Here is a 23562-nt window from a genome sequence, read left to right as displayed (position 1 = left end):
TCCATTTCATTTGTGCCGTTAATGCTGCTCTGAGTGCTCCTCAGTGTTACTGCATCTCTTAGCCTTAGCCTCACTTTGTTTCCTTGAGGCAAATAAAGAACGGTACAAAGTGTTTGAGATAATTGTATTTTTGCATGTTTTTAGTGCAGTCACCTAATTTTAAGACGGCCCCTTTTTAGAAAGCTGGAAACAACTGAAGCTGCACCGGAAACTTTTTCATCTATTCAAGATTTTAAACCATACATGCCACTTTATAACCGATTAAACTATGGTGCTTGTGTACTTTTTTTCCTACAGGGTAAAGCTCACCGAGACAAGCAGCTGGTCTACCTGAAAGATCACCTAGACAAATACTACCACAACCGCGACAGGAAGTGGATAGTGCTGTTCCCTGAGGGCGGATTCCTGCGCAAGCGGCGGGAAACCAGCCAGTTGTTTGCCAAGAAGCACACACTACCCCACCTGACCCACGTCACGTTGCCTCGTCTCGGGGCCACCCACGTTATCCTGAAAACCCTGTCAGCCCAACAGGAGAATGGCAGTGTGGGCAGCGAGACTGGGACCCCTAACCAGACAGGTAACTAACATAGCTTTTCTCTGTGGCAATTCCATGTTTTCGCTTTCACAGGAATATTTGTAGGATCTATTTGGATTTATAGTTTGTTTTAATTAGGACTGGGTTGTATGACTATAATATTATTAAATACAGTGTATACAATACAGTGTTTTTTGGGCATTTTGTGTGGAGAGTGGGAGGTAGCTGCAGGCTGGAAATAAGGAGCGAGATGGAGGATGATATGCAACAAATGGTCTTAGCTTCTTCTTATAGCTAGATTGCTGATGAGTCTTGTTGGTGTGTGATGTGGTGCCTTAAAGCATTACACCGTTCTTGCCATTGGTTTCCTGCCTGGGATTCTAACCCTACTTGATTCAATACCAGGTGCTCTTGGCCCAGAGTGGCAATGACAGACACCATTCTTCCTATTACGAGTCAGTGTACCATCAAAATGATTTTGAAGCTGTTTTTTTAAGATCCAATTACTACTTAATGTTGATTTAATACAAACTCAATACTTGCTGGATCTGTTTCAAACAGGCCTCTAGCTCTAACAAGGCTTTTATTGTGAAACATTTGCAGGACCATGTCTTGCAAGGTTCCCATACGGCACTTCAAATGTTGCTGTTGTCGTCTTGTCACAAAATACAGTTTAGCTGGGACATTAACACACACACACCCACAGTGAGTGAAATACAGCAGTAATATTACAGATGGGTAATCCAGCAATATAACAGAAACTTCCTAACCGGTGGGTCCTATCCTAACTGCTTGGGTGGTAACCATGGTAATAAGGGTTAGGAACTGATTTAGGCCATTGATGTAAAAAAGGCCATTACAGAATAACAGTTCCTAAGTCAATATTCCTTTCCTAACTAAAGATAGGAAAAGTGTATTACAGAAGCATCCTAACTTCGTAAAATCTTAAATAAACTCTCCTAACTTTAGGATAGCTGTTGAGCTGTCCTAACTTTTACTTTTCCACCAGTTAGTGTTTGCTAACTCGTTTAATCCACATGGTCGCTCTTTTATTGCTGTAACAAAATCAACAAATGTCAACAGGCGGAACTTATTAATTGATTCTACCGATGTGTTTGATGACAAAACCCTCGTTAGTAGAAAGGCTGTCGACGATGTAACGCTAGATAATGTCTCATTATAAAACATAATATAAAGGCTTGATGTAACAAAAGGATCCTAATGCAAGCCTTTGATAGAAGCAGATTGTTAAATTCAAGAAATACATGAAAAACATGACGACGTTTGCCTGCAGCCTTTTATTAATATTTTTTACCTTCATTATTAACTTTCCCGAGAAGAGTAGCGTCAGTGAGGGAGCACAGGAGGAGCCACTACCGGGTTTCCTCTGCTCGTTGGACACAACTGTTGCCTTTCTCTTCGTATCACTGTAAATGGACTGATTTTTTTTTTAACAGCATCATGGATGCCGGAAATGCGGTGGTGACTGTGTCCGCTATTTTAGCCCACTCTCTATCATTAATCTCTGCAGATAAGCGTTACATTTGGATTTCAAGTCATCTGACTTGAAGTTCAATAATAGTTGTTGTTTCTGCTCCATTTTCAGTTTATGTTTCATTTAAAAAAAACACAAAAAAAACAGCGATTAAAAGCCGTTTAGCTCGGTGAGATGAGAAAAGTGGCATTGGTTGCTAGGTAACTGACATAAAAGTTGATAAGCAATGTTGGATTGGGTATTTAGGATTTACTAACCTGAGATAAGACAGGATGAAGTAAGATAAGATAGGATTCCTAAAGTTAGTTAGGATTTGCTTCTGTAATACCAAATTGTGAAAAATCCTATTTTAGACTCTTCCTATCCTTAACTTAAGACTTAAGATAGGAACTTTCTGTAATACGGCCCCAGAACAGCAAAGTGTTGAAAATGGCTGACTATACTGCTGAATTTATTAATTTAAAGCTACAGAAATGCACATCATGACATAAGCAGGGACTTTATCCACCCTAAGTGTTTTCCCCTGGCCTGTATTTGTGACCGGCTTCTATCTGGAGGGCTTTACAAAACCAAAAACCCAAGAGCAAAAGTTATGAAGGAATGGATTAAACACAGTTAATTTGCTTTGATGTAAGCTGCAAATGAGCACACCTACAGCTACCAACATTTTCTTAAACAGGCAGGGGACATGTCAGTAGCCTACTTCATTATTATGTGTGCTTACAGGTTGCATTAAAACATCCACTGTGTGTGAACCAAGGTGCTACTAAGCTTATAACAATAGCGACTCTGTCCTGCTCTTTATCTGTTTTGGAGAAGTTTACACTCCAGTGACTACAACCAAACTTGAGTTAGAAAGTGTAAAGGCGGCTTAGGCTCAGTAGGTAACTAACCACTAATCAGAAGGCTGGTGGTTCACTCTGCATGTCCAAGTGTCCTTGAGCAAGATACTGAATCCCAAATTGCTGTGTGTATGAATGTTAGTCCCATTCCGATGTGCAGTTGGCACTTTACATGGCGGCCACTGCCAACAGTGTGTGGATTGGTGAATGTGACAAGTATTGTAAAGTGCTTTGAGTGGTCGGACTAATACAAAGGCCATATTCTTTGGTTATTCCTCAACCTCAAATCCTTTTCTGTTATGAATATGAACACACTGTTTGAAAATATTAATTAAATTTAAATTAAATATAACATTAAGCCATAAATCTAGCCATTGTGTTAATTTCCCCATGTATGTGTTTTAATAGGGAGCAGTGTAAACAATCAAATGGTAAGATGAATAAAATTACATTTTTATATGTAACACTATACTATAATTCGTAATCAGGAAATACACAAGTTAAAATTAATCTATAAGTTTTTATATGATAAAGATTTTGGCATTGACCCCATCGAATAGCAGCCAATCTGAGATCCCCCCCCTGACATCGTTTAGAAAGGACAAATTATGTGTTACTTCGAGGCATCACAAAACAAAGAAAATGAATTACCAGGCTTCAAACATGAATTATTAAATCATCACCTCTGTGTCCCATTGTCCTCTGGGAGTCCTCTATCAAATGAATGGTGACTGTTGGTAAAGATTGCCAGGAGAGGAAACGGGGGTGACATGCACAGAGGTGCCAGAAATTGCATCAAGGTCCCTGAAACGCCAATGGTTATTTGCAGGAGAGTAATCTTTCTGTCTAGAGACCAGCCCTAAATACAGCCAGTGAGCAAGGTAACTCTGCAATTAACAACCAGGAAGAGGAAATTTCTTTCTTTTCTTTTCTGACTCATGGTTATATTTTCAACAATTTAAAGATATTTTACAAAAGAAATGGAGAAAACCGACATCAGCACTGGTCAGAAACCAAGTGAGGTGTACATTTTTTACTCTACTGTCTTTATGTCCATTTTATGTCTTTAGATGGATCCAGATATTATACGAGATGACAAATTTGGATTGTGAACTAATGTAAAAATAAATGTTCATGGGTTTAACTAAGCAAATTGGATAACTAAACTAATTGGATAACTCTAACCTGCTGTAAATGGTAAACCGGCTTCTTGGAATCATCCCCAGCAAAAAGCACAGTGCTGAAACAGCCATAAACATACAGATGCAATGAGTCCCCCATGCCCGTGCACACTGCATACTCAGTTTACCCAGCAGACTCTGCTGGCTTTGGTTCAAAATCCATTTTAAGGGTGTGCTGTGTTAATAGTAATTTGGAGAGTCTTTGGGCCAGCATTATTGAGAATGTGGCTCAGGGCCTTCCACAAGTTTGCTAACACAGCTCTGTGTCCTACAGCCTCAGCAGTAACAGCAAGATGCCGTCCGTTTATCCCTCTGCAGGACAGACTGTCAAACCAAAGGCGCATCTCTTAATCGGCCGTTGTAAAATTTAGATAAAGACAAGCGCAGCTTCATTTATGTGCTAAATGATGTGCTGTATGTGCACATTTTGGTTTTGGCTTTTTTGCTACCTTGGCACAAAGTCTTAACCATCTCATCAGTGTCAACAAACGCTGACGACTGCAGAGGTTTTGTTTATAACCTCTGGCAGGATGGGGATTTATAACATTTTAGGGTTTCAGACATGTCAGTCCTTATATGTTCCCTTTCTTTAGTATACTGTAGATCCAGTTCACATCCCAGTTCTTTCTTTATCTCACTGTCCTTTCGTCTGTTCAGCAGCTCTGGAGGAGGGGAAGCTGGTTGCTGCAGTAGGGTTTGTCCTTCCACTTGAATCTAGCTAATGGCATTAAAACATAGGGCAAGGGAAAAAAACACACACAGACACCCAAAAGAGCGCTGTGTCCCTCACTGGTGTGTGTTTGTGTGTGTGTGCGCGCGTGTGCGTGCGTGTCTGACTGATCAAAGACACAGCTCTGTCTCCCTCTGACCCTTTGTGATGCTCTGCAGAGGTGCCCAGAGCTTGCTGACTCACTCAGAGACAAATGAGCCACTTGGAGAAAATAGGATTTGATGTAAATGTGTGTGCCGCTGTGTATCAGCCACGCAATGTCAACCAGGCTAAATACACTGCTCAGTGCAGATACAAAGCACATGGGTCACTGGCTGCCAGTGTAGTTCACAGCCTACAGAAAAGCCTCCATGTGCAGATAAGACACAAATCTTATCAAGCGTTGTGTTATAAAACAGTATTTACAGTTGGCAGGAAAGCAAAGTTCACAGCTGTGAGTCATTAAGGGTGGGAATAGAGCTCCATATGACCCAAAGTAAATGTGTTTGATAGCACCAGCCAATCGGAGGGAGTTTTTATCCACATTTCAGTCAGTGGGCGGGACAAGTGTGGGCTTCAAGTGTTGTGAGTGGCCTGATAGAGAGCCAGATGCATTTCCTTCCTCTAACAGTTTACAGAAGGACTGGGCCTCTCTGATGTCATTGTAAACTTCCACAGCTAGTGTCATTTCAGTATTGTTTGTCACAGTGTATAGGGCACCAGTGATACCTTGGCTCAGGGCCCCGTTCTTTGGCCCGGCCACTCACAGGAGACGATGGCTGCCTTTCAGCACACTTGGCCAGAGATCTGTATCCAATTACCTACACAGGGATATCTGTGGTGTTAGTTAGCTATTCCCATCAATACCAAGGATGCCTATCAAGTCAATGTAACTAGTATAAAGCTGTCTTTTTGTTTTTTTAAAGATCAGATATTATAATCCAGAACTAGACCCAAGTTTTTGTAATAGTTAATTAAGGCTATGCTTCAGGCTAGGCTATACAAATGAGTTAATTGTCCCTCATGCCAGGAAGACACAAAGTATCACCTGTGAAAGATCAACATTTATTTCTCATAAGAAGTTAACACAGTAATCAGTTTAGTAAAAATACAAAGAGTCCCCAAGCGTAAAGGTATAAGGAGTAAAACAGTAATTAACAGTTACTTAGAAGGTTTTATTAGCAACACATTAGCCACCGACAGCTAGCTTGGTTGTCTAATACTTAATTAATTGCATAAAAACTAAGTCAAAAATAACAAAACCACTGTAACTCAGGGAATGTTATTTATTGACACTTCCTGTTTTACTGCTCTGTAATGTTAGGTGGCTGTTAAGTTTTGAAATTTAACTTCACTTTGTCACACAGGCACGGCATGTTTACCTCACATAAAGAAGCCAGTGTGCTGTGAGAGGGGAAGTACTTGCAGCATAGTAACAGCAGCCTGGGCTGTGACATTAGTCAAGCAGTCAAATTTGCTGCACTGCTTCACATCAACCTCATTTTAGAGCTGTCCGCGCTGACCGAGGCTGCTTTTGTTTTCTCCTTTACATTTGACAAGCTTGTTCAGCTTAAAGGAACACTCCAGCGTTTAGTACAAAGGCAGGTCTGGGCGTTTAGAATAGCTTAGCTGTAATGCTAGATGTAGGGGGAAATGCGGCTTCTGTCAAAAGTGAAGAAATATGGCTTTTAACAATGTTACAGTGGATCAACTCTTGTATGTTTCTCAAGATTGACCACTCCCAGTAGTGACACACATTGACATACCATGGAAAGTCACTGCGTCCTTATTGTCAAAGCCACAACAAACTTCACAAGTGATGTCCTGCAGGTTTTGAACAAATAACAGGCAAGGGGTTTAATGTAGATAAAGTACATCATCTTACCATGCACCTCTTTTTATTTAATATATTTTAATCTTATTTGTGTTGACATGCAGGTGAGTGCAGAGCTAGGCTTGCATAATGTACATAAATACTTGAACACATGCACCCTCGCAGCTGACAAAATGTCCTCAAGTGTTTGGCAGTCCCTCTCCCATCGGTCTGCCTTTTTGTCTTTGTCTCTGTAATGGAGGGTGAGAAATTTAAGTATCAATAGTTTGTTTGAGCACGTTTTGAGGTCATTTATTAGTAAAGTAACATGATATGATGGATTCGCTTTTGAGGTGAAAATATTTCTTTAACTGTGACTCTTAAACGTAGCTGCCAGCCAAATTCTGTCTGGCTATACTCAGCCGGTAGGACTGTGTTTTCTACCAGTCACTTTGGCAGGTAACCAGCCTTCATTTGCATGCACTGCTGTCATATAAAAATCTCCAGGGGGACACATAGTTGTTAGAGATACTGTTCTTAAGCTGGGGCGACCAGGGTTCTGCCTCTAAGATGGCAAGCATTTGATCTCGGGAAGTATCACTGAATCTCTACCAGCTGTGGGGCTGCTGTGCTGTGTGTCCTGGACCTGAGGCAAATAAGAAGGTTTTCACTGTGAGGATTATTTACATATGCCATACTTGAAATACTGGGTGAAGTTGAACTTGTTCTTACCTATATCCCTGCTTTTCATATGTGCCCTAACACTGCCCCTGTGTTTGTGTTTCTTCCATGACAGGTAATAAACGTAAAGGCCTGCAGTGGGTAATAGATGTAACCATAGCTTACCCCAAAGCAAGACCCATGGACATCCAGACCTGGATCTTTGGCTACAGGCCTCCTACAGTTACACATGTACACTACAGGTAAGAATTTAAAGTTTGTTCTAACCTAGTTTTTAAAACTGTCATTTGTCATTCACGTGAGAGGGGAACACCAGAACCATTTTTACCATGCAAATTTATTATGCAGCCAACATGCAAAAAACTGCATCACATGAACACGTACCACATTACGTCATGAAATAAGTGCAATGTAATGTAGTAGTTTTGTATTGTTAATATATTTTAAACATTTTACATTATTATTGGTACTTTAAGGTTGGTATTCCTGGTAAACTATATGATTTTAAAATGAAAAAAAACTGAAATGAAACAGTTGCTTGGTTGCTGTTTGCACCTGTCACTTACTGTATATTTCCTTCATAAGAGGAATCTGTATAACCGGAGAGTCACATCACAGGTCTGTAGTCGAGTTATAAGTCACTTATATATTGACTTTGACACTCCATGTGTGTTTTCTTATATCGAGGGAGACCTTGTGGACAGCCCACTGACGACACAAGTTCACTGCAGTAAAAATCCACCTTGCATACCTAGCGAGTCAGCAGAACACACCTGACATTGAAGGTTTCCCGTGGAGTTTTAGACCCCCAGTAGCACTGTGGAGCTGTTTTTCTATGAGTGGGTCTCTGTTTTTGTTACAGTGGGTTTTGGTGGGGAACACTGAATGTAGATTCTCCTCCTGCTACAACACAAAAAATCCCATTATTTTAGAGCTGGAACGGTTACTAACTAAACAGCGGTTATTTTGATACTGGTGGCCAGCTATGCAAATGTGGAGGATGTTCACATATGATAATTAACTAAATGTTATTGGATTTTGGTTGGAAAAACATGCAATTTGAAGATTTCATCTGGAAATTATAATGTCCATTTTCCTCATTTTGCAGGCAAAGCGATTTATTGAGAAAGTGATACGCGGAGTAATTAGTAATGAAAACAATCATTAGTTTCAGCCTTTTCTTGGTGTATTTGTATAATTTTAAGCCACACTTTTTTCTAAATTTGTCTACCTGGTTTTACTGCAGGTCTAAAGTGCTTAAATACGATATATTTGTGTGCGTGTGCAAGACAAAACATAAATTTTACTTGGTGATATTGCAGTGTTACCTTAGTGGGTTTCAGAGGACATGTTGACTTTTAATGTGACATGTGACAACTTGGAAAAAACAAAAATGCAGGTTGAAATAAAAAGTAAACACATTCACCATCCTGTATTCTTCAGCTAATTTGCCCCTTCATTGTCATGCCGTCGGTGCCCTCCAGGTGCCCCTCTGATGCTAATCCATCCACTCGAGAATATGATGAAGGTAGATTTTCTGTAGACTCGGTTCAGGATAAATGTGGCCCTCTGTGCATTGTCTTGCCCAGGTAGATTAGAAGGGACAAGCAGCAGTGATCAGGCAGAAGTCATCTCAACCCTTAATGTTTTCTTTTGGCCCTGAAACATCTCCCATGTGTGTTCACCTCTGGGTGCAGGGTGGGATGGGGCAAAATATAAGGTGATTTATGAACCCCGGCTTGCCGGCCCGTCTCTGGAGGCTTCTCTACCCACTTGGGCTAGAGCTAAGGACTCATTAACTCTGTAATTAGACAAGCAGTGCAGGCACTAGTCTCAACCCCACCTCGGGGAGTCTCTAATCAGCCATTGACACAATCAGCTTCCCTCGCTTGGTCAGCAGCTCTGCAGCCTGGGACGGACAGGGAGGCACCCAGCGAGGTTAAAGGCACATCTGTTCCTGTTACAAGTGTGCACACTCAGTTCCAGCCATGCAGATTCAGAATACTTTATATGACACTGATCATACAGAAATTAGGCTCATGCTGGTACAGGTGCAGAGTCAACAAAAGGATTAATCTGCCTGCTGATCGCTGTGGGGGAGTGAGCAATGTCATGGCGGCCAGAGAAGTGTGCCATGCTACGACAGTGGTTTCTGGTGCGTCAGTTTATGACGGTTTCTGTAGCATTGTTTCACCAGCCTGCCTACAAAATGTAAATAATGTTATCAGATTTTGAGAGTACCCCCCCACCTTAAAAACCAATAAATAATATAATGATGTATACTTAGAATAATTGTGTAAGTAATAAAACAATACAAATAAAAGTGCGTTTTAAGTTTAGAAACATCTTGAGTCCCCCCTCCCTTGCCTCAGTGGTTTGGTCCACTGCCTGCTTTACCTCACAGGAGTCCGGTGGGTGAAAATAAGTTTGAATCCTTCAGTAGTTGTGGAACTGCAGTAATGTTAGTTAGGCTGGCAGGGCTGTTTTATGCACTTGAGACATTGGATGAACTGATTATTTTGTCTTTAATACAGATGATGCTGAGTCATTAATTAATTAATCATGACAAAAAGTTATGATAACACTACCTAGCTCGTTTGGTAGCTTGTTTAACTTCAACTGTTAGATGAAATTTACGCCTATGACAACAACATAACAAGAGCAACATAAAACAAATCTATTATTGAGAAGAAGTTAAACATTCCTGACCGTTGGTTGTAGTTGTTTGAGAGTGTGACGAGATCTCGTGATAATAAAACGTGACTATTTCTCGTTGAGGTGAAAAGCTATCTCACGATATCAGCATGACGGAGTGTGAGGGTGAAATTACCATAGAAGACTCCCCTGAAACTTATGTATCGTTTGTGTGGCAGCATTTTGAGTTCCCTGTGGAAAAAATCAACGGCGACAGAGTGACCGATAAGACACAAATAATATGTACACATTCCACAATGTTGCTTACATATCGAATAAAAGACTGTAACACTGGAATATATTTCCAGTTAAATATTTACGTCTTTGAAGATTTCTTGAAAAGTGTTTAAAATCTTGTCTCTTCTCTTGAACCCAATATCATGTATCGTCTCGTGAGCGTATCATCGCACCCCTACTTTTAAATTTTTTCAGCAGACTCTGCTTTACCTTCGGTATCTGAAAGTTCATCTTTTTCAAAGCCACAGAACCTGACAAACATCCAACTGGGGTTGATCGGGGGGTTTTGGGTTATTGGGGGAAGTCAGGGAATTTTACAAAAGGGCTAATTTCACCAAAATATATTGCTCATACGCAAATTGAACGACCACATCCTTACGAAAAACTAACTTCAAAACGTCATGCTTTTCCTAATGTGATAAAATAGACATATGAAACTGGGTTTTTAATAGTGTTGCGATTCCTCTTGAGACACTAAAAACCAACCTATTAGAACCAGTAGTGAATAATACTCCAATATGGTTCCTGTTGAGATGGTCGTGACAGCAGCCAGAGATTAAGTAATAGGGAATAAACGGCAAACAAGCTTTCAGTGATGTGTCTTCTGCTGAGTTTCTGAGTGTGTGTTGTTCCCCATAGATTGTTGTTATACTATTATAACTTCAGGATCAATAAAGTTGTCAGAAAACGTGCAGAGAACAGTATGGGAGCTCCCTGACTGACTGTTTATCCATTTAGTCAGATGTCTCCTTATTTTTTATTTTTTGCATCCGCCTCTTCTTTTTGTTGTTCGACTTTTTACCAGATTCACAGTAGCATGAAAATGATTAGCTAGTTTCTTTTTTTGTTTATATTTATCTTTCTGAGATGCTGGTTTTCTTTTTTTGGATTATATGTACAGACTAGTTCTTTCCTCCCTCGCAGGCACAGATCCTTGGCGCATGTCAACTGTTTGCTAAGACATCAGCTGAAGTCTTGGTGTTGTGTTCAAGTTCAGCAGGAGACGTGGAGCGATCATTATTTACAGTTGCGTCCCGCCTGACAGTTTCTGTGTGAACTGACCACAATGATGGACTGCAGTCCTCCTCCAGTGTTATGATTTTATGGGGCTGTATAGATTACTACTATGCCTGAGCCTCAGCTTTAAAACAGGCAGCTGAGAATTGAGTAATATTCTAGATGAATCCACGTTGAGCACTCTCTACATTTTTTTTTGTTTTTTTTAATCCTTCTACCTCCCTGTTTCTCTCGCTGCCTCCAGTCCTCACCCCTCAGCCCCACCCTCCCTCCCTCGCTGTGCCTCTTGCCCTCTCCCCATATAATCTTAGTCTTCCAGATTGCAGCATCATAAGCCCTCTGTGAATGGCAGATGGGAGATCTAGGTGGGCGTACAGAGGCCAAGCGAGGGCAGTAGTGGGTGTCGAACACGTTTAAATCCTTTTTCTTTTAAATGCCCCTTCTCTTCTTTGATTGTCTTCTTTCTTTTCTTTTGCTGCTGTGTGCATTTTTGAAAGCTGCTGTTTGAAAATATCTGAAAGGTGACGTGATTTATGGAGTCTTGAGTCTGCCTGGTCATCACTTGGATAATTTCGAGCTGCACACCTGGCTTTCTGTCTGAGAGGAGGCGCTAACACAGAACTTTTCAGCTTGCAGCCGTACAGCTTTCTAAAGATGTCTATGGCTGTCTAAGCACTTTGTAAAACGGTTGCAAAGTCTGTAGTCACTAGCTGTAAATCAGACACTTTTTTTAATACTCGTTATGTATTTACTGAGGTTCATTCAACACCTCACCCAGGATCAATATCCCTTACACCCATGTTTTACCAGTGAGTGTAATGAGTGCCTTGGTGATTAGAGATGGTGGGATAGTGAATGAGTAGAGGGATTCAGAGGTCATTTGTCGGCATAGAAACCCATCACAGGACTCATCCCCCACCTATATTCACTCAATTCGAGGGAGAATCCTCCTCGAGAGAGATAGAAGTTAAAGACAGGGTATCTGCAGGTCTTGAAAAGCACTGAACCTAGAACCCTGAAGTCTTGAATGTATTAAAAAGCCTTCAGTTAAACGTATCTTACTTTATTTTTATCTTGCCTGCTGTAGATGGTAATGTTAGTTATAAAATGTATCCAATAGTGGGTTGTCGGGGACGTTATACACCTATAGACTAAAAGTGGGATTGTTTCGACAATCCTTTTTTTGGTGTTTCAGTCAGCACCACCGTCAAATAAATAAATTTATATTGTCTTGAAGGATTGTTTTGTACTGCTGGAAAGTACATAAAAAAGTGGCATAATAAAAAATAATTCTAGGCCATATTGCGGCTACTGGTTTTCCGTCATAATTCTTTGGCTGGTTTGATAGTGAGACAGGTATTAATGTTCCTAACGCTAGCTAACTTCCTACTGAATGTAACGTAATAAAGCCCTACTCATCTGCTTTTTAATGATTGTACTAATGAATAGAGACCTACCCAGCTTTACAGGAACAGTGTTGATCCTTAATATCGTTGTCTTTTGTCTCAATCGTCGGGGGATGCGGTGGTTCACTTGTACTGTGTGATTGGTAGGCTTTAGTTTCTATCTTTCATTCTTTTCATGTCAATTTGAGTCAGTTCGACAGCCTGAATACAACTTTCAAATGTACAATGCAACTGCAAAAGTGTCTCTTTCTTTGTGAGATCGCTTTTTCCAACAAATTCGACAATATTTCTCCAGGGAGGGCAGTAATAGACATCGGCAGCGCCGACAGTTTGTCGGACTTAGCAACAGTAAGTAAGGGGGGGCGGGGCTTAGTGAAGGGTCAATTGAGACTGTAAAACCTCGTTTTGCAGCGCAGTAAGTTCATATAAACCTGGTTTTAGTTTAAACAAACTTGTTTTTAAAAATCTTAAAATAATAAAGAATAATGCATTGTTGCTGCACAAGGATTATGAAAATGTTTTTTGTTGTTGTTTTAGTTGATTTGCATTGAAAGCAGGTTGAAATATTCCCCCTACACTGTAGGGATGTGCCAATCCAATTTACCAGATTAATATTAGGGCTGATACTGACCTTATTAAGCGGATCGAGTATCAACCATGACTGATCCGCATTAAATACAGCTTTTTTTTAGTCAGTGTCGTAATAGAAATGGTTTCACTAATATGTATATTAATTCCTTCGCTTCAGGTTATTTTTAGTGTCACAATAATCCCTGGCTTCATGTTACCTTACATAAAAAAATCCATTCCAGTGAGTTTCACACAGTGTGGTGTACAGATTTAAAAAGAAAAAAACAAATTTCAGTGTCGTAACAAAGAGTTGGATTGTCTGACTCTGTATCAGGAAAGAAAAGGTTGGATTGGTGCATTTCTTTCTACTAAACATACAATAAAGCTTTTAAGGACTCTGTTCCAGACCAGAATGACTGAGGAGGACTATTTTTCAGTGAATAATGCATCTTGTTTAGAAACTCATTAAATGAATCTGCAAAATTCCCAGTAGCTACAGGAAAAAAAATAATGTAGTGGAGTAAAAAGCATAAAATGGAAGTACTAGTACAACTACCTCCAAAACCTAACATACAGTAAGTACAGTACTTGAGTAAATGTTTCTGAATATGAAACAGAAATTAAAAGTGTAGATATTGGCGCAATACCCCTGTGAAATAAGGCAGCATGAAAGCTAGTGTTTGGAGGTAATTACAAAAGTTGTTCTAAGAATGTTTTTAGCTTTTAGCTGGCTAGTTGGTGGTCCAGTCAGTGTCCGACCACAAGATCAAGGAGAATGATCCATGGCTGTATAAAAAAATGTTGATTCCACAAACGTGGGGATGCTGTGGCACCAGGACTCTGTCAGAACCAGGAGGCCAGAAGAGGTTGATTGTAGAAAGTGATAAAGCATGACAAGAGTGAGCAGTGATGAGATTTAAGTTGAATGACTATAAGCATGTTGTAAGTTTATAAAATAATTTATTGTTATGTTTTAAGTACATTTAATAGCAATAATGTAATTTTGTTTCAAATTTCACTCTGGCCTCTTTAAGTTTGTGTTTGACATAATGCCTTATTATCTCAATTAAAAGAATGGAAACAAATGTATATGTTTCACAAAATGGAATTTATTATTTTGGCCGGTGGATTTTTCATATACCAGCCACCTTGGCAGGTGAGCCAAAAAGTTAATTTCCACCCCTGGATCTGTTCTTTGTCATAGGAGCGTCATACATCTTTACTGTTAAACTGACCTCAAACATGCTCCCTCATAAATGGCAGGGCAGACTGACATCTGTGTGACTACATAGTCAGTCCATGCCACGTAGTCCATAGCCACCTTTGACAGAAGTTTTATGGGCCCTTACTGCTTACCTCTGCACTGATAAGAGGTTGATGCACCGATGCCAGTTCATAATAAACCTCTACACGGCTCCTCCCACAGCCTCAATCTCTCTCCCGCTTACTCAAATGACAACAGCTACCCTTTTGTCAGGGGCATACGGTCACAGTGACGGGGTGAAAGGGTGCTGCTGCCACGTAGACACAGACGTGGAGATAAGGGTAAGCATGTTAGTTCTTGCCGGTCACTCAAGTTCAAATCCAAAACACAGGGGCTGTAGTTCAGTTCAGCTGGTCCAGGCCTAGGAGGGAATAAAAGATGTTGCTCTTGAGTTCTTGTCCTTTTCGAGTTCATGCTGACCTTTTATAAACTATCCAAGAAGTACGAACATGAACTGACGCTTATCTTTCATCAGCAGCACTACACAGACTCATGAGGGAAGTCAAATTCTGGTGACTGACTGCAGGACACTCTACACTGCCTGTTTTTATGCACATTTATACACTCTGTTGTTTTTATGAGCTCATGAGGAAATAACTGATTATAAGTGTTAATGTTTGAGACCGCAGCTCGCCTGAACAGACTGGAACAGGACAATAAAGAAGCACTTTGTACTTTAATATTACTGGAGGATAGTTGCTATGTGGTTGCTCTTTTTCACTCACTTCAACACATTTTATTGGAGAGCTACTGAAGTACAGGGAGCAGGACGCAAGCTCATTTGGAAAAGCATAAGTGTTGTGGTTGGTCTGCTTTTACACCACAAACGGCACCAGAGTCTGCTTTGAAGTGGACCAACACACTCCTAATACATGAAGTCTCCGGTTGTTTAGACCACACCAGAGTTCAGTTGACATCTTTCACATCAGTCTAAACAAACTGACTCAAGCAAGCAAACCTTCTTGAAATACCGTTTTAGCTGTGACAACATTTAAATATTGGCTGTAAAAACCTTAATGAAACTATATCCTTGTAATCCTACCAAGTGAAAAGAGAACACCGATGTTACAAGCTCACATTTGGTCCCTGCACAGTATGTGACATAGGTGTGTTGTCTGCTCTGCATGATGGAAACAAATTCTTGGGGTTGTGAGGGCAACTTTGACCTTTTGTAATTTAAAAAAAAAAAAGACACCTAGTTGTAAATTAGTTTATAGCCTAACTCGATAAGAAATAACAAATAATGGTCAAAATGTAATAACGTCTTTCTGCATAAGTTATTTGGACATCACTTCAAACAAATGAGGACAGAGATGAAAATTTCCTGCAAGAGCTGTTTACTTTTAGGGTTAGCTGTGTGTTTACATCTGCTGGTCTTAAAGTAAACACTGGGTGTTTCCTATCAGGATCTGTTTTACAATACTAATTCAGGACTTCAATTTTAGCCACTTAGCTACTGTGTTACTGGACAAGTTCTTAAATCTTTTGTTGTGAACAGAAAATAGTCTTATGTATCAACACGTTGGCAGTTTTCTTAACTTTTATTCCTCTGGCCGAGCATTTTTTCTCTTTTCGTCGTGTCCATTGTTCTGCACCAAACCATTTCCTGGAACATTGAAAGCTTTGAGCCAGAGAGGAAGCAGATTAAATGGAGCAATTAAAGAGCGGACTCCTACCGGCCATCAACTTCTCTGTTGATTGCAGATAAGCGCTTGGCATTCTGCAAGCAAGAAGCCCTTTTAAGAGTCATGTGGAGTCTGCGGTTTACTTACGCATCCCCAGCGACCTCCGAAGTAAAATTATACAAGGAAATCTCCATCATTGAGTTTAGTGTTTTACAAAACTTTATGTGCTTATTCTTTGCTTAATTGTTGACCCAGCTGGTAAACCTGACCCTCACTTCACAGGAGGATTGAGAGAAAGAACTCAAAGCCAGCAGTTTGTGATTTGGAGCTTCATTGCACATAGATGAGGACCCTTATCTGAACAAGAAAGACACCAGGAGCAGCACAGGAAACTGGGCACTAATCTCAATATTCACCTTTTGCAACTTTCTGCCCCAGAGCAGGCCTCCCAGGGCACCTCGTTGTTTCTCAAGACATCACAGCCAGAAAGGTTTAGGGCCGTATAGAGTCCCCAAACAATGACTGGCTACCCTCCAAAGAGGCTTGTTGAGTGGACAGACTTTTCCTGCAACAGTCCATATTTAATTAGCTTCCCAGCCTTGTTAGAAGAGGAAACAATATCTCAAGAATAAGAGCTGTACAGAAGCTAAATGGTTCAAACAAAGCACAAAATAGGAGGATGTACATCATCTGCTGGATGTGGCGTGGGTCGGCACGCGTTAAAAGTCTGATGTTTAAAGTTATCGACAGGGGAAACTGCCGCTCTCTCACAGCTGCCAGGGTGTCAGGTTAACAAGCAGCCTGGTGCCAAGTGGGTTAGGGTGGAAATGAGAGCCCGGCCGTGGCCCCACGCCAAACAAACCACCACCAGTTCCTCACCATCACAACTATACACTGTTACACAAGCCGCCGCACCTCTTGGCACAACAAAAACAAATACCGCTATGTTTCTTTTCACACAGCGCAATATTGATGCTGTAGCGTGGTGTTTCCATTTTTCGCTCTACTGCAAACAAAACCATAGCAGAGCATTGTTAGCATCCTTATCCTCGTAGTTGGAGTTCATTGTCAACGACCTGCAGGTGACATGGTACACTCACTGATTAAAGTCTGTTTGTTTTCTATGAGCCAAAACCAGACCGCTGATGTTTGCTGCAGCTTGAACTTTTGTACGACCGTTACACGTCAGCAGCAGCAGAGAGTCCCGGCATGTATACCACCTCTCCGGGGTATCCGCACTTTCCGAAAACATAACTTCTCACCTACATTTTAATGCCATTAAAAGTATTAGTGTTTATTAGCGGTTAATCCATCAACTAATTAAGGCAGCTTAATCTTTAATTGATGCAACTATAAAAATAGATAATAGTACTAAAATACAGTAGTTAACATTCATTGAAATTTGAATGCAAATGAGAAGTGCATGAAACAAGAACAGATAAATGCCACAAACTGTTCAACAAAGATCTGACGGGACTGTTTGCAGAACCTGTTTTATTTTCTGATGTTGCTTTTACATCCAGCAGGCCACAGTAGTTTTGACCTATGTACGTTTTTAGTATCCTTTCAACTGCTGTGCAAGTGTAGTGTAATTCATTCTTGGTTGGATATATTCATACTAAATTTGAGTGAAATGGGCTTTAATAAACTTACTATCAGAGCACCTGTACCAGTGCCTAACATAAGGTAGAAAACATGTTATAACTTGCAAAGACATCTACTTTAAGTTGGATATGCAAGCTGCATGATAATGGAAAGAACTGCAAAATTGTGGGATAAATTTCAACTTTAATATGAAGAGCCAAACCTTAACAACTGTTGGTCAATGCAACAGTCATAGAAATTAAATCATTCAATCATTTGGCAGAAAATTAAACTTTTGGTCATTCCAGCGTCTGAAATGTGGGAATTTGATGATGGTCAGCAAGACTGTGCAATTGGTAGCAGCCTAAATGTGGAGTCGGGTGTTTCCAGGGCAGGGAATGAACCCTGTGAACTTCCTCCATGCTGGTTGATTTTAGTTGCGAGTGGTTATATCTCTTAGAGATGTGGCTACAGACATTGTTCTCCAAACAAACCTGGCTGATAAACCACAGAAAGCAGCTGATACGGGGAAGATAATGTATGCTATATAAGCGCCTCCCTCAGCTGTCCTCAGTAGCGAGACACCAAAGGTCCTGATTTCTGCATGAATATTTCAGCTGCAGGAAAGCGCTCTGGCAGCCACCTGCTGCCCAAGACCCTAAATGATCAAACCTGTGGATAAGTGGCCCAAGCCAGCTCCTATTCTCCACGGTCAGGATAACAGAGTTATCAGTTTACATTTAGGTGTGCAGAGGGCCTTTGGCAAGCGTCCTATACTGGCGCAGGTGTGAAACGCTCTCTGAGCTTGCTCGAGTATCGTAGATTTAATCATTAATTTACTTACACAACCGTCACCAGTCGTTTATGTGAAAAAAGGAGCTACATGTGTACCTAAAAACCAAAAATCATCACCTATCACCACAAATACCATGCAGTTACAGGAAAACACAGCTTTTATTGTTGTAGTTGTGACTTGCGTTATTTATCCTTTGCTTTAATTGCTACTTTCCATCCAGGTGTTATAGCATCAGTCTTACAATTAAGGGGTGCTGGTGTCTGTTATTCTCGGCCTCTTTATAAACTTATTTTTTCCTTTCTTAGTGTGATTTGAGAATCAGACAGTGCTAATGGTTTCTCTTAGTAATGTGATAGATACCTGATATCTACAGACGCAGTCAGAGAAGCTTTGTGGAACGTCTTACATCGGCCTCTAATCACCGCATCATGTGGCTTAGGAAGCTTAGCTCCACTTTTGTGCAGCCAAAGCCGCTCAGGGGCGTCTGGTGTTGCTGTTGTTAACAATATGTTTTACCTTCAAGAAGTCTGCTTTATTGGAACCTTTAGCAGAATGAAAATTGTGGATTTTAGTCAGTTTTATCTTGAATTTAAAAGGAGTTGAACACCACTGGGGACATAAAAGTTGCTTGTCTTAAACAGGACCTTGTTCTGACTTGCCACAGAGCAACACCCACACAGTGACCTGCTGGATAATTAGTAGAAGGGTCTGGAGATAGGCTCTGAAAATATGCAAACCAAGCGGTAGTCTGTGTTGAATCATCAGCCCTTGCCCTTTTGATCTGTGGAATAAGCAGGCCAAGCCTTTTCCTCATTGGCAATACCATACTTTTCAAAAACCATGTTTTTACTGTCGAGAGCGTAATGTAATATTCAGTATATGGTATGATGTTATCCCTTTAATCCTATGGCTCTGGCACATTCCGTTATTTAATTATCACAGAGCTATACCTTTTTAAAATCTATTCAACTAATGGAAACTTTTCATGTGAACACTGCTTCTGATTATTTCTTTTTTTTTTAGGGGATCATGTCAATACTTTTGTGGAAATTAAGGCTGCGACTAACGGTTGTTTTCATTATCAATTAATGTGCAGATTATTTTCTCGATTAATCATTTTGTCTATGAAATGTTAAGGAGATAAATGCTCTTATAATTTCCTGGAGCCCAAAAATACATCTTTTAAAATTCCTTGTTTTACTTGACAGTCTGTCCAAAATCCAAAGATATTCAGTTTACACTAATACACGATGAAGAAAAGCAGTAAATCCTCACATTTGAGAAGCTGAAATCAAAGACTTTTGCTTGAAAAGTCATGTGATGAGCAAGGAACAATTTTAGATTGCTAATAATCAGACTAAAGGCTCGTGCTGAGCTGCTGGAAGTGCCTCATTTAACCCCTTCTCCAGACTAAACTGACACAACAAGCACTCCTAATTACTTTCTATTAGTATTTTTATTTAGGGAATACTGGCTCATGAAGCCGCTCATGTAGTTCGTACCTGCAGCAGAGTGGTGAAACACGTCTGTGATATCATCCTGACAGGAGTGCGGATGCCTTTTGCTAATATTGCTTTTTGACATATATTGATCACTTTGGTAATCAATACTCATACTTATCTCACTTATTATTTCCCTCATACAGAAGCTTTCCTCATAGGCACATATGTACTTTTACTGTGGACATTATCCGTGAGTATTAAGCAAATGTTAAGCGCAGAGGAAGTGTTTGTCAGAGGTAGGAGACCGTAACCTCTATTTGAAGGTGACCAGGAGCTGGCTGTGTGGGAGTGCAGCCTATTAGGGACCCCTTCTGGCTAGAAACAAGATTTCAACAGCACCCTCATCATGGCTTGTAAAAGTGAGCCTTTTAATAAGCCACCGACTGTTTTGTCAGTTGTGAAATTCATTGTTTTTAGCCAGCTGGAAATGGCTTATTTGAGAAATGAACAGCTAGTGCTAAATAAGTGTTAGTCAGGTTAATGCTGGAAGGTGAAACTGAAAAAGGATTGGCAACTATTAAGATAATAGATTAAACTTGTAAGCAAAAATGGCAACAAATCTCGTTTCTACCTCTCAAATGTCACCATGGTTTATAACAGTTTTGGTTATCTTTTCTTCATAAGGGGTGGTGTCTGAGGCTGTTTCTGGTTTCCTGATATACAGTCCATTAGTCATGTGACTGGTAAATCACATGGATACCAAGTAAACAAAACATCATCCCTCTTTTCTTTAAAAAAAATATATTACAAAATATAATAACTCGTGGATACCAAAAGAATATTAAATGGCCAGAGATTTAATAAACACATAATGTTACAGCCATGTTTTCAGAATCTTTTCAAGCAAATACAATCTTTAATCTTAACCCAAAAATGTAGTTGGATCCCCACTAATGCCTCACTGTGCCCACCCATGTGCACCACTGTGATTACAAAAAGTTGAAAACGTAAGTTATTTCCAGAATATAACAGTGCAGCTTCTCTCTTGCTCGGTGGCAGAACTGATTTAACATATTATTTTTTAACTTTCCACACACGTATAACCATTTTGTGGAGCTTCATGACTTGGCTGTCTCCTGTCTGGGCTTCCCTCAGCACTTCCTGTGACACTCTGATGAGCCTGCCAGCTAATGAATCCCCAAAACAAGCTGAAGCTACAGCAAACACAGTCAGACTGTCGTAATAGACTCCAGTTTGGACTAGACTGCTCTGCTCGGGGACCACAGCTGACAACTCTGGGTCTGGACTGCAGCTTCCACAACAGATAAATGCAGACAGTTTCTGCTGAGTGCGACAGTGGTCCTTTTTTTGTTTGTTTCATCTCACTCTTTGTCTGCCTGTCTCTTGTTTTTTTTCAGGATGTACCCAATAAAAGAGGTTCCTGTGGAGGCACAGGCCCTGACTGACTGGCTGTATCAGAGGTTTGTGGAGAAGGAAAAGTTGCTGGCCCACTTCTACGACACAGGTCTGTTTCGATATGTCAAGTTTGTTAAAGTCATACTGAAATGTGAATTCTCCTCAATGTTGTGTAAGGAAATATAAACTATAACGTTACTGCAGCTATTGTGCATATCTTTTCAATTTCTCTAAAGATGCTAAAACCGTATTTGATTTTTAAAAACAGTTGTGAAACAATGTTCAACCCTCTGGGTGGGCGTTACCCATGGCAACAGCTGACTGATATTTGAGGGCCTTTGTTGGTAGAAGGCACACTGTCAACTTCAGCGGTGCGGTACTGAGCACATCATACTTTATATCCATTTTTCATAACATTCAACATTTGGACGTTGTGGTGCTGTTAAGTTTGTACTCCACTCAAAAAGTGAAAGCTAGTTAGCCTAGCTTGCTAACATTGGCAATAATTCCCACCAGACCTTACTTTTGGTGCATGTTATTTTAACACCAGCTGAGTCACTCAGTCCCTCACAGCGCTGATGTCTCTACGTCAAGTCATGTTCAGCAATGGAAACAGACTTCAGACTTCTAGTGGCAGCTTTGTGTTCGTTTCAGTGTTGGTCAGACTTTGGTGGGAATTACTTTTAAATAACAGGATGCATCGCAATGTGTAATAATCTCTCCTTTCATCCAGTCACTCCGCTATCACAGTGATACTTTCCACGTATGAAGTCTTTGTCATGCGTGTGCGTACTTGTAAACTTCCGATTAGAAACCAGGTTACCCGTTTGCATGGCCAAGAAATCTGTAGAAAGACGACTTTAACTTGGTTTCGCTGTGTTAATAACACATCATACAAAAGAGAGGTTCTAGCTAGCCTTAGCTGAATCTCTCAGTCATGTGTCCGGATATTGTGACTGTCAAAACTCACAGCAACTAGTAGTCCTCTAACCTCAGTACTCCACACGGTATTCTGAATTAAATCACCAGACTACACGCTGAGTTCACCTCATGTGTAACAGTACCTAAAATTAATCTAACTTTATTCTCTTCCCTTTGGCAATTACAGTTTTGACCAAATAAGTTAAAACAAATGCCAAAGGGGAAAATATTTCAGGAGAAAAATAATAATTTTGATTTCAGTTTGACTTTAAATCTGTGGCATCCTGGTTTAATAAATCTTACTTTAGACTTAATTCTGATTGGGCTGTGTTTGTGTCTTCCTCATCAGGATCATTCCCCCTTGAAGGTGGACAGAAGGAGGCACTTTCCCGTCAAATGACCCTCGACCCCGTGTGGCTGTGTGTTATCCAGTCGTTTGCTTTCGCCTCCGGCTACATGTGGTACAGCGTCCTCCAGTACCTCTACTGCTGTTTATTTTGAGTGCGCTGATGAGGCGAGAGTCTTTATCGGACCACTGGAAAAGCCTCAGGATCAGTTGGTGTGTGGCCCAGCGTCATACTTGCCCCCACGATGGATGAATGTACATTTCAAACAGTGGAGAGACTTAACAGGAAACAAACAAATATACATAGGAAGACAAGTACACACAGATTACAAATACCCATACAAGATGAAACTGGTCACAGGCATAGTTAACTTGCACACAACCCACACCACACACTCGCTCTGACGGCCTAGCAGAATAATCTCTCGCACTCGTCACGACTCACATTTTGATGTTTACACGTCCTCATACACGTATACACTCACACGTACATGACTTTTTAATCAAAGTTAACGAAATGAGGCTCAGGACTCCTCCAGAGGAAGCTCTGGACCGGACTCTCTCTCTTCCCCGCCTAGGCTTTAGCCGTAGTAGTTTTACATGAAGTATAAAGTATGTGTGGACAAGCGTGTGAGTGAATATATGTGACTAGAAGCATTACGTCTGCCCTTGTTCTTCTTCCTGGCAAGAGTTGATGAAGCCCACTGGACCTTTCATTCAGCCCACTGACTAGCCGGCTGGCCACACCTTTCAGAGAGAGCGGCTGTATGAACGTTGAGGCTGCGCAGCTGGCCGCTTCTCTGGCCTTCATTGCACTAAGGATCCATACTGCCCTAACTGCTCCCTGTCCTGGGAAATATTTCTGATTGGTAGCTGTCAATGTTTTAATTTTGTTTTATGTTCTTCCCTTTTACCCGCATATCTCCACAACAACGGCCATTGTATGTGTTGTTGATGTCTTTTTTTGTTGACCCCCCCCCCCCCCTTG

The 23562-nt window shown here is 40.6% G+C and overlaps 1 protein-coding gene across 1 annotated transcript in view; it reads left to right on the top strand.

Annotated features, from left to right (window-relative positions):
- The window catches only part of lpgat1 (lysophosphatidylglycerol acyltransferase 1), a 37710-nt gene extending 14187 nt beyond the window's left edge, over positions 1–23523 (top strand). The window contains exons 4-7 of the mRNA XM_046061403.1: positions 298–577; positions 7372–7498; positions 21310–21416; positions 22578–23523. Of these exons, the coding sequence (XP_045917359.1) occupies positions 298–577; positions 7372–7498; positions 21310–21416; positions 22578–22729 (666 nt within the window). The 3' untranslated portion in view covers positions 22730–23523. The remainder of the gene's footprint in view (positions 1–297; positions 578–7371; positions 7499–21309; positions 21417–22577) is intronic.
- Positions 23524–23562: the final 39 nt, after the last annotated feature.

The sequence above is a fragment of the Micropterus dolomieu genome, linkage group LG10 (genome assembly GCF_021292245.1).
Source record: "Micropterus dolomieu isolate WLL.071019.BEF.003 ecotype Adirondacks linkage group LG10, ASM2129224v1, whole genome shotgun sequence".
In the NCBI taxonomy this organism is placed as follows: Eukaryota; Metazoa; Chordata; class Actinopteri; order Centrarchiformes; family Centrarchidae; genus Micropterus; species Micropterus dolomieu.
Note: the sequence above shows the minus strand (reverse complement) of the source record. Positions and strands in the feature narration are given on the sequence as shown.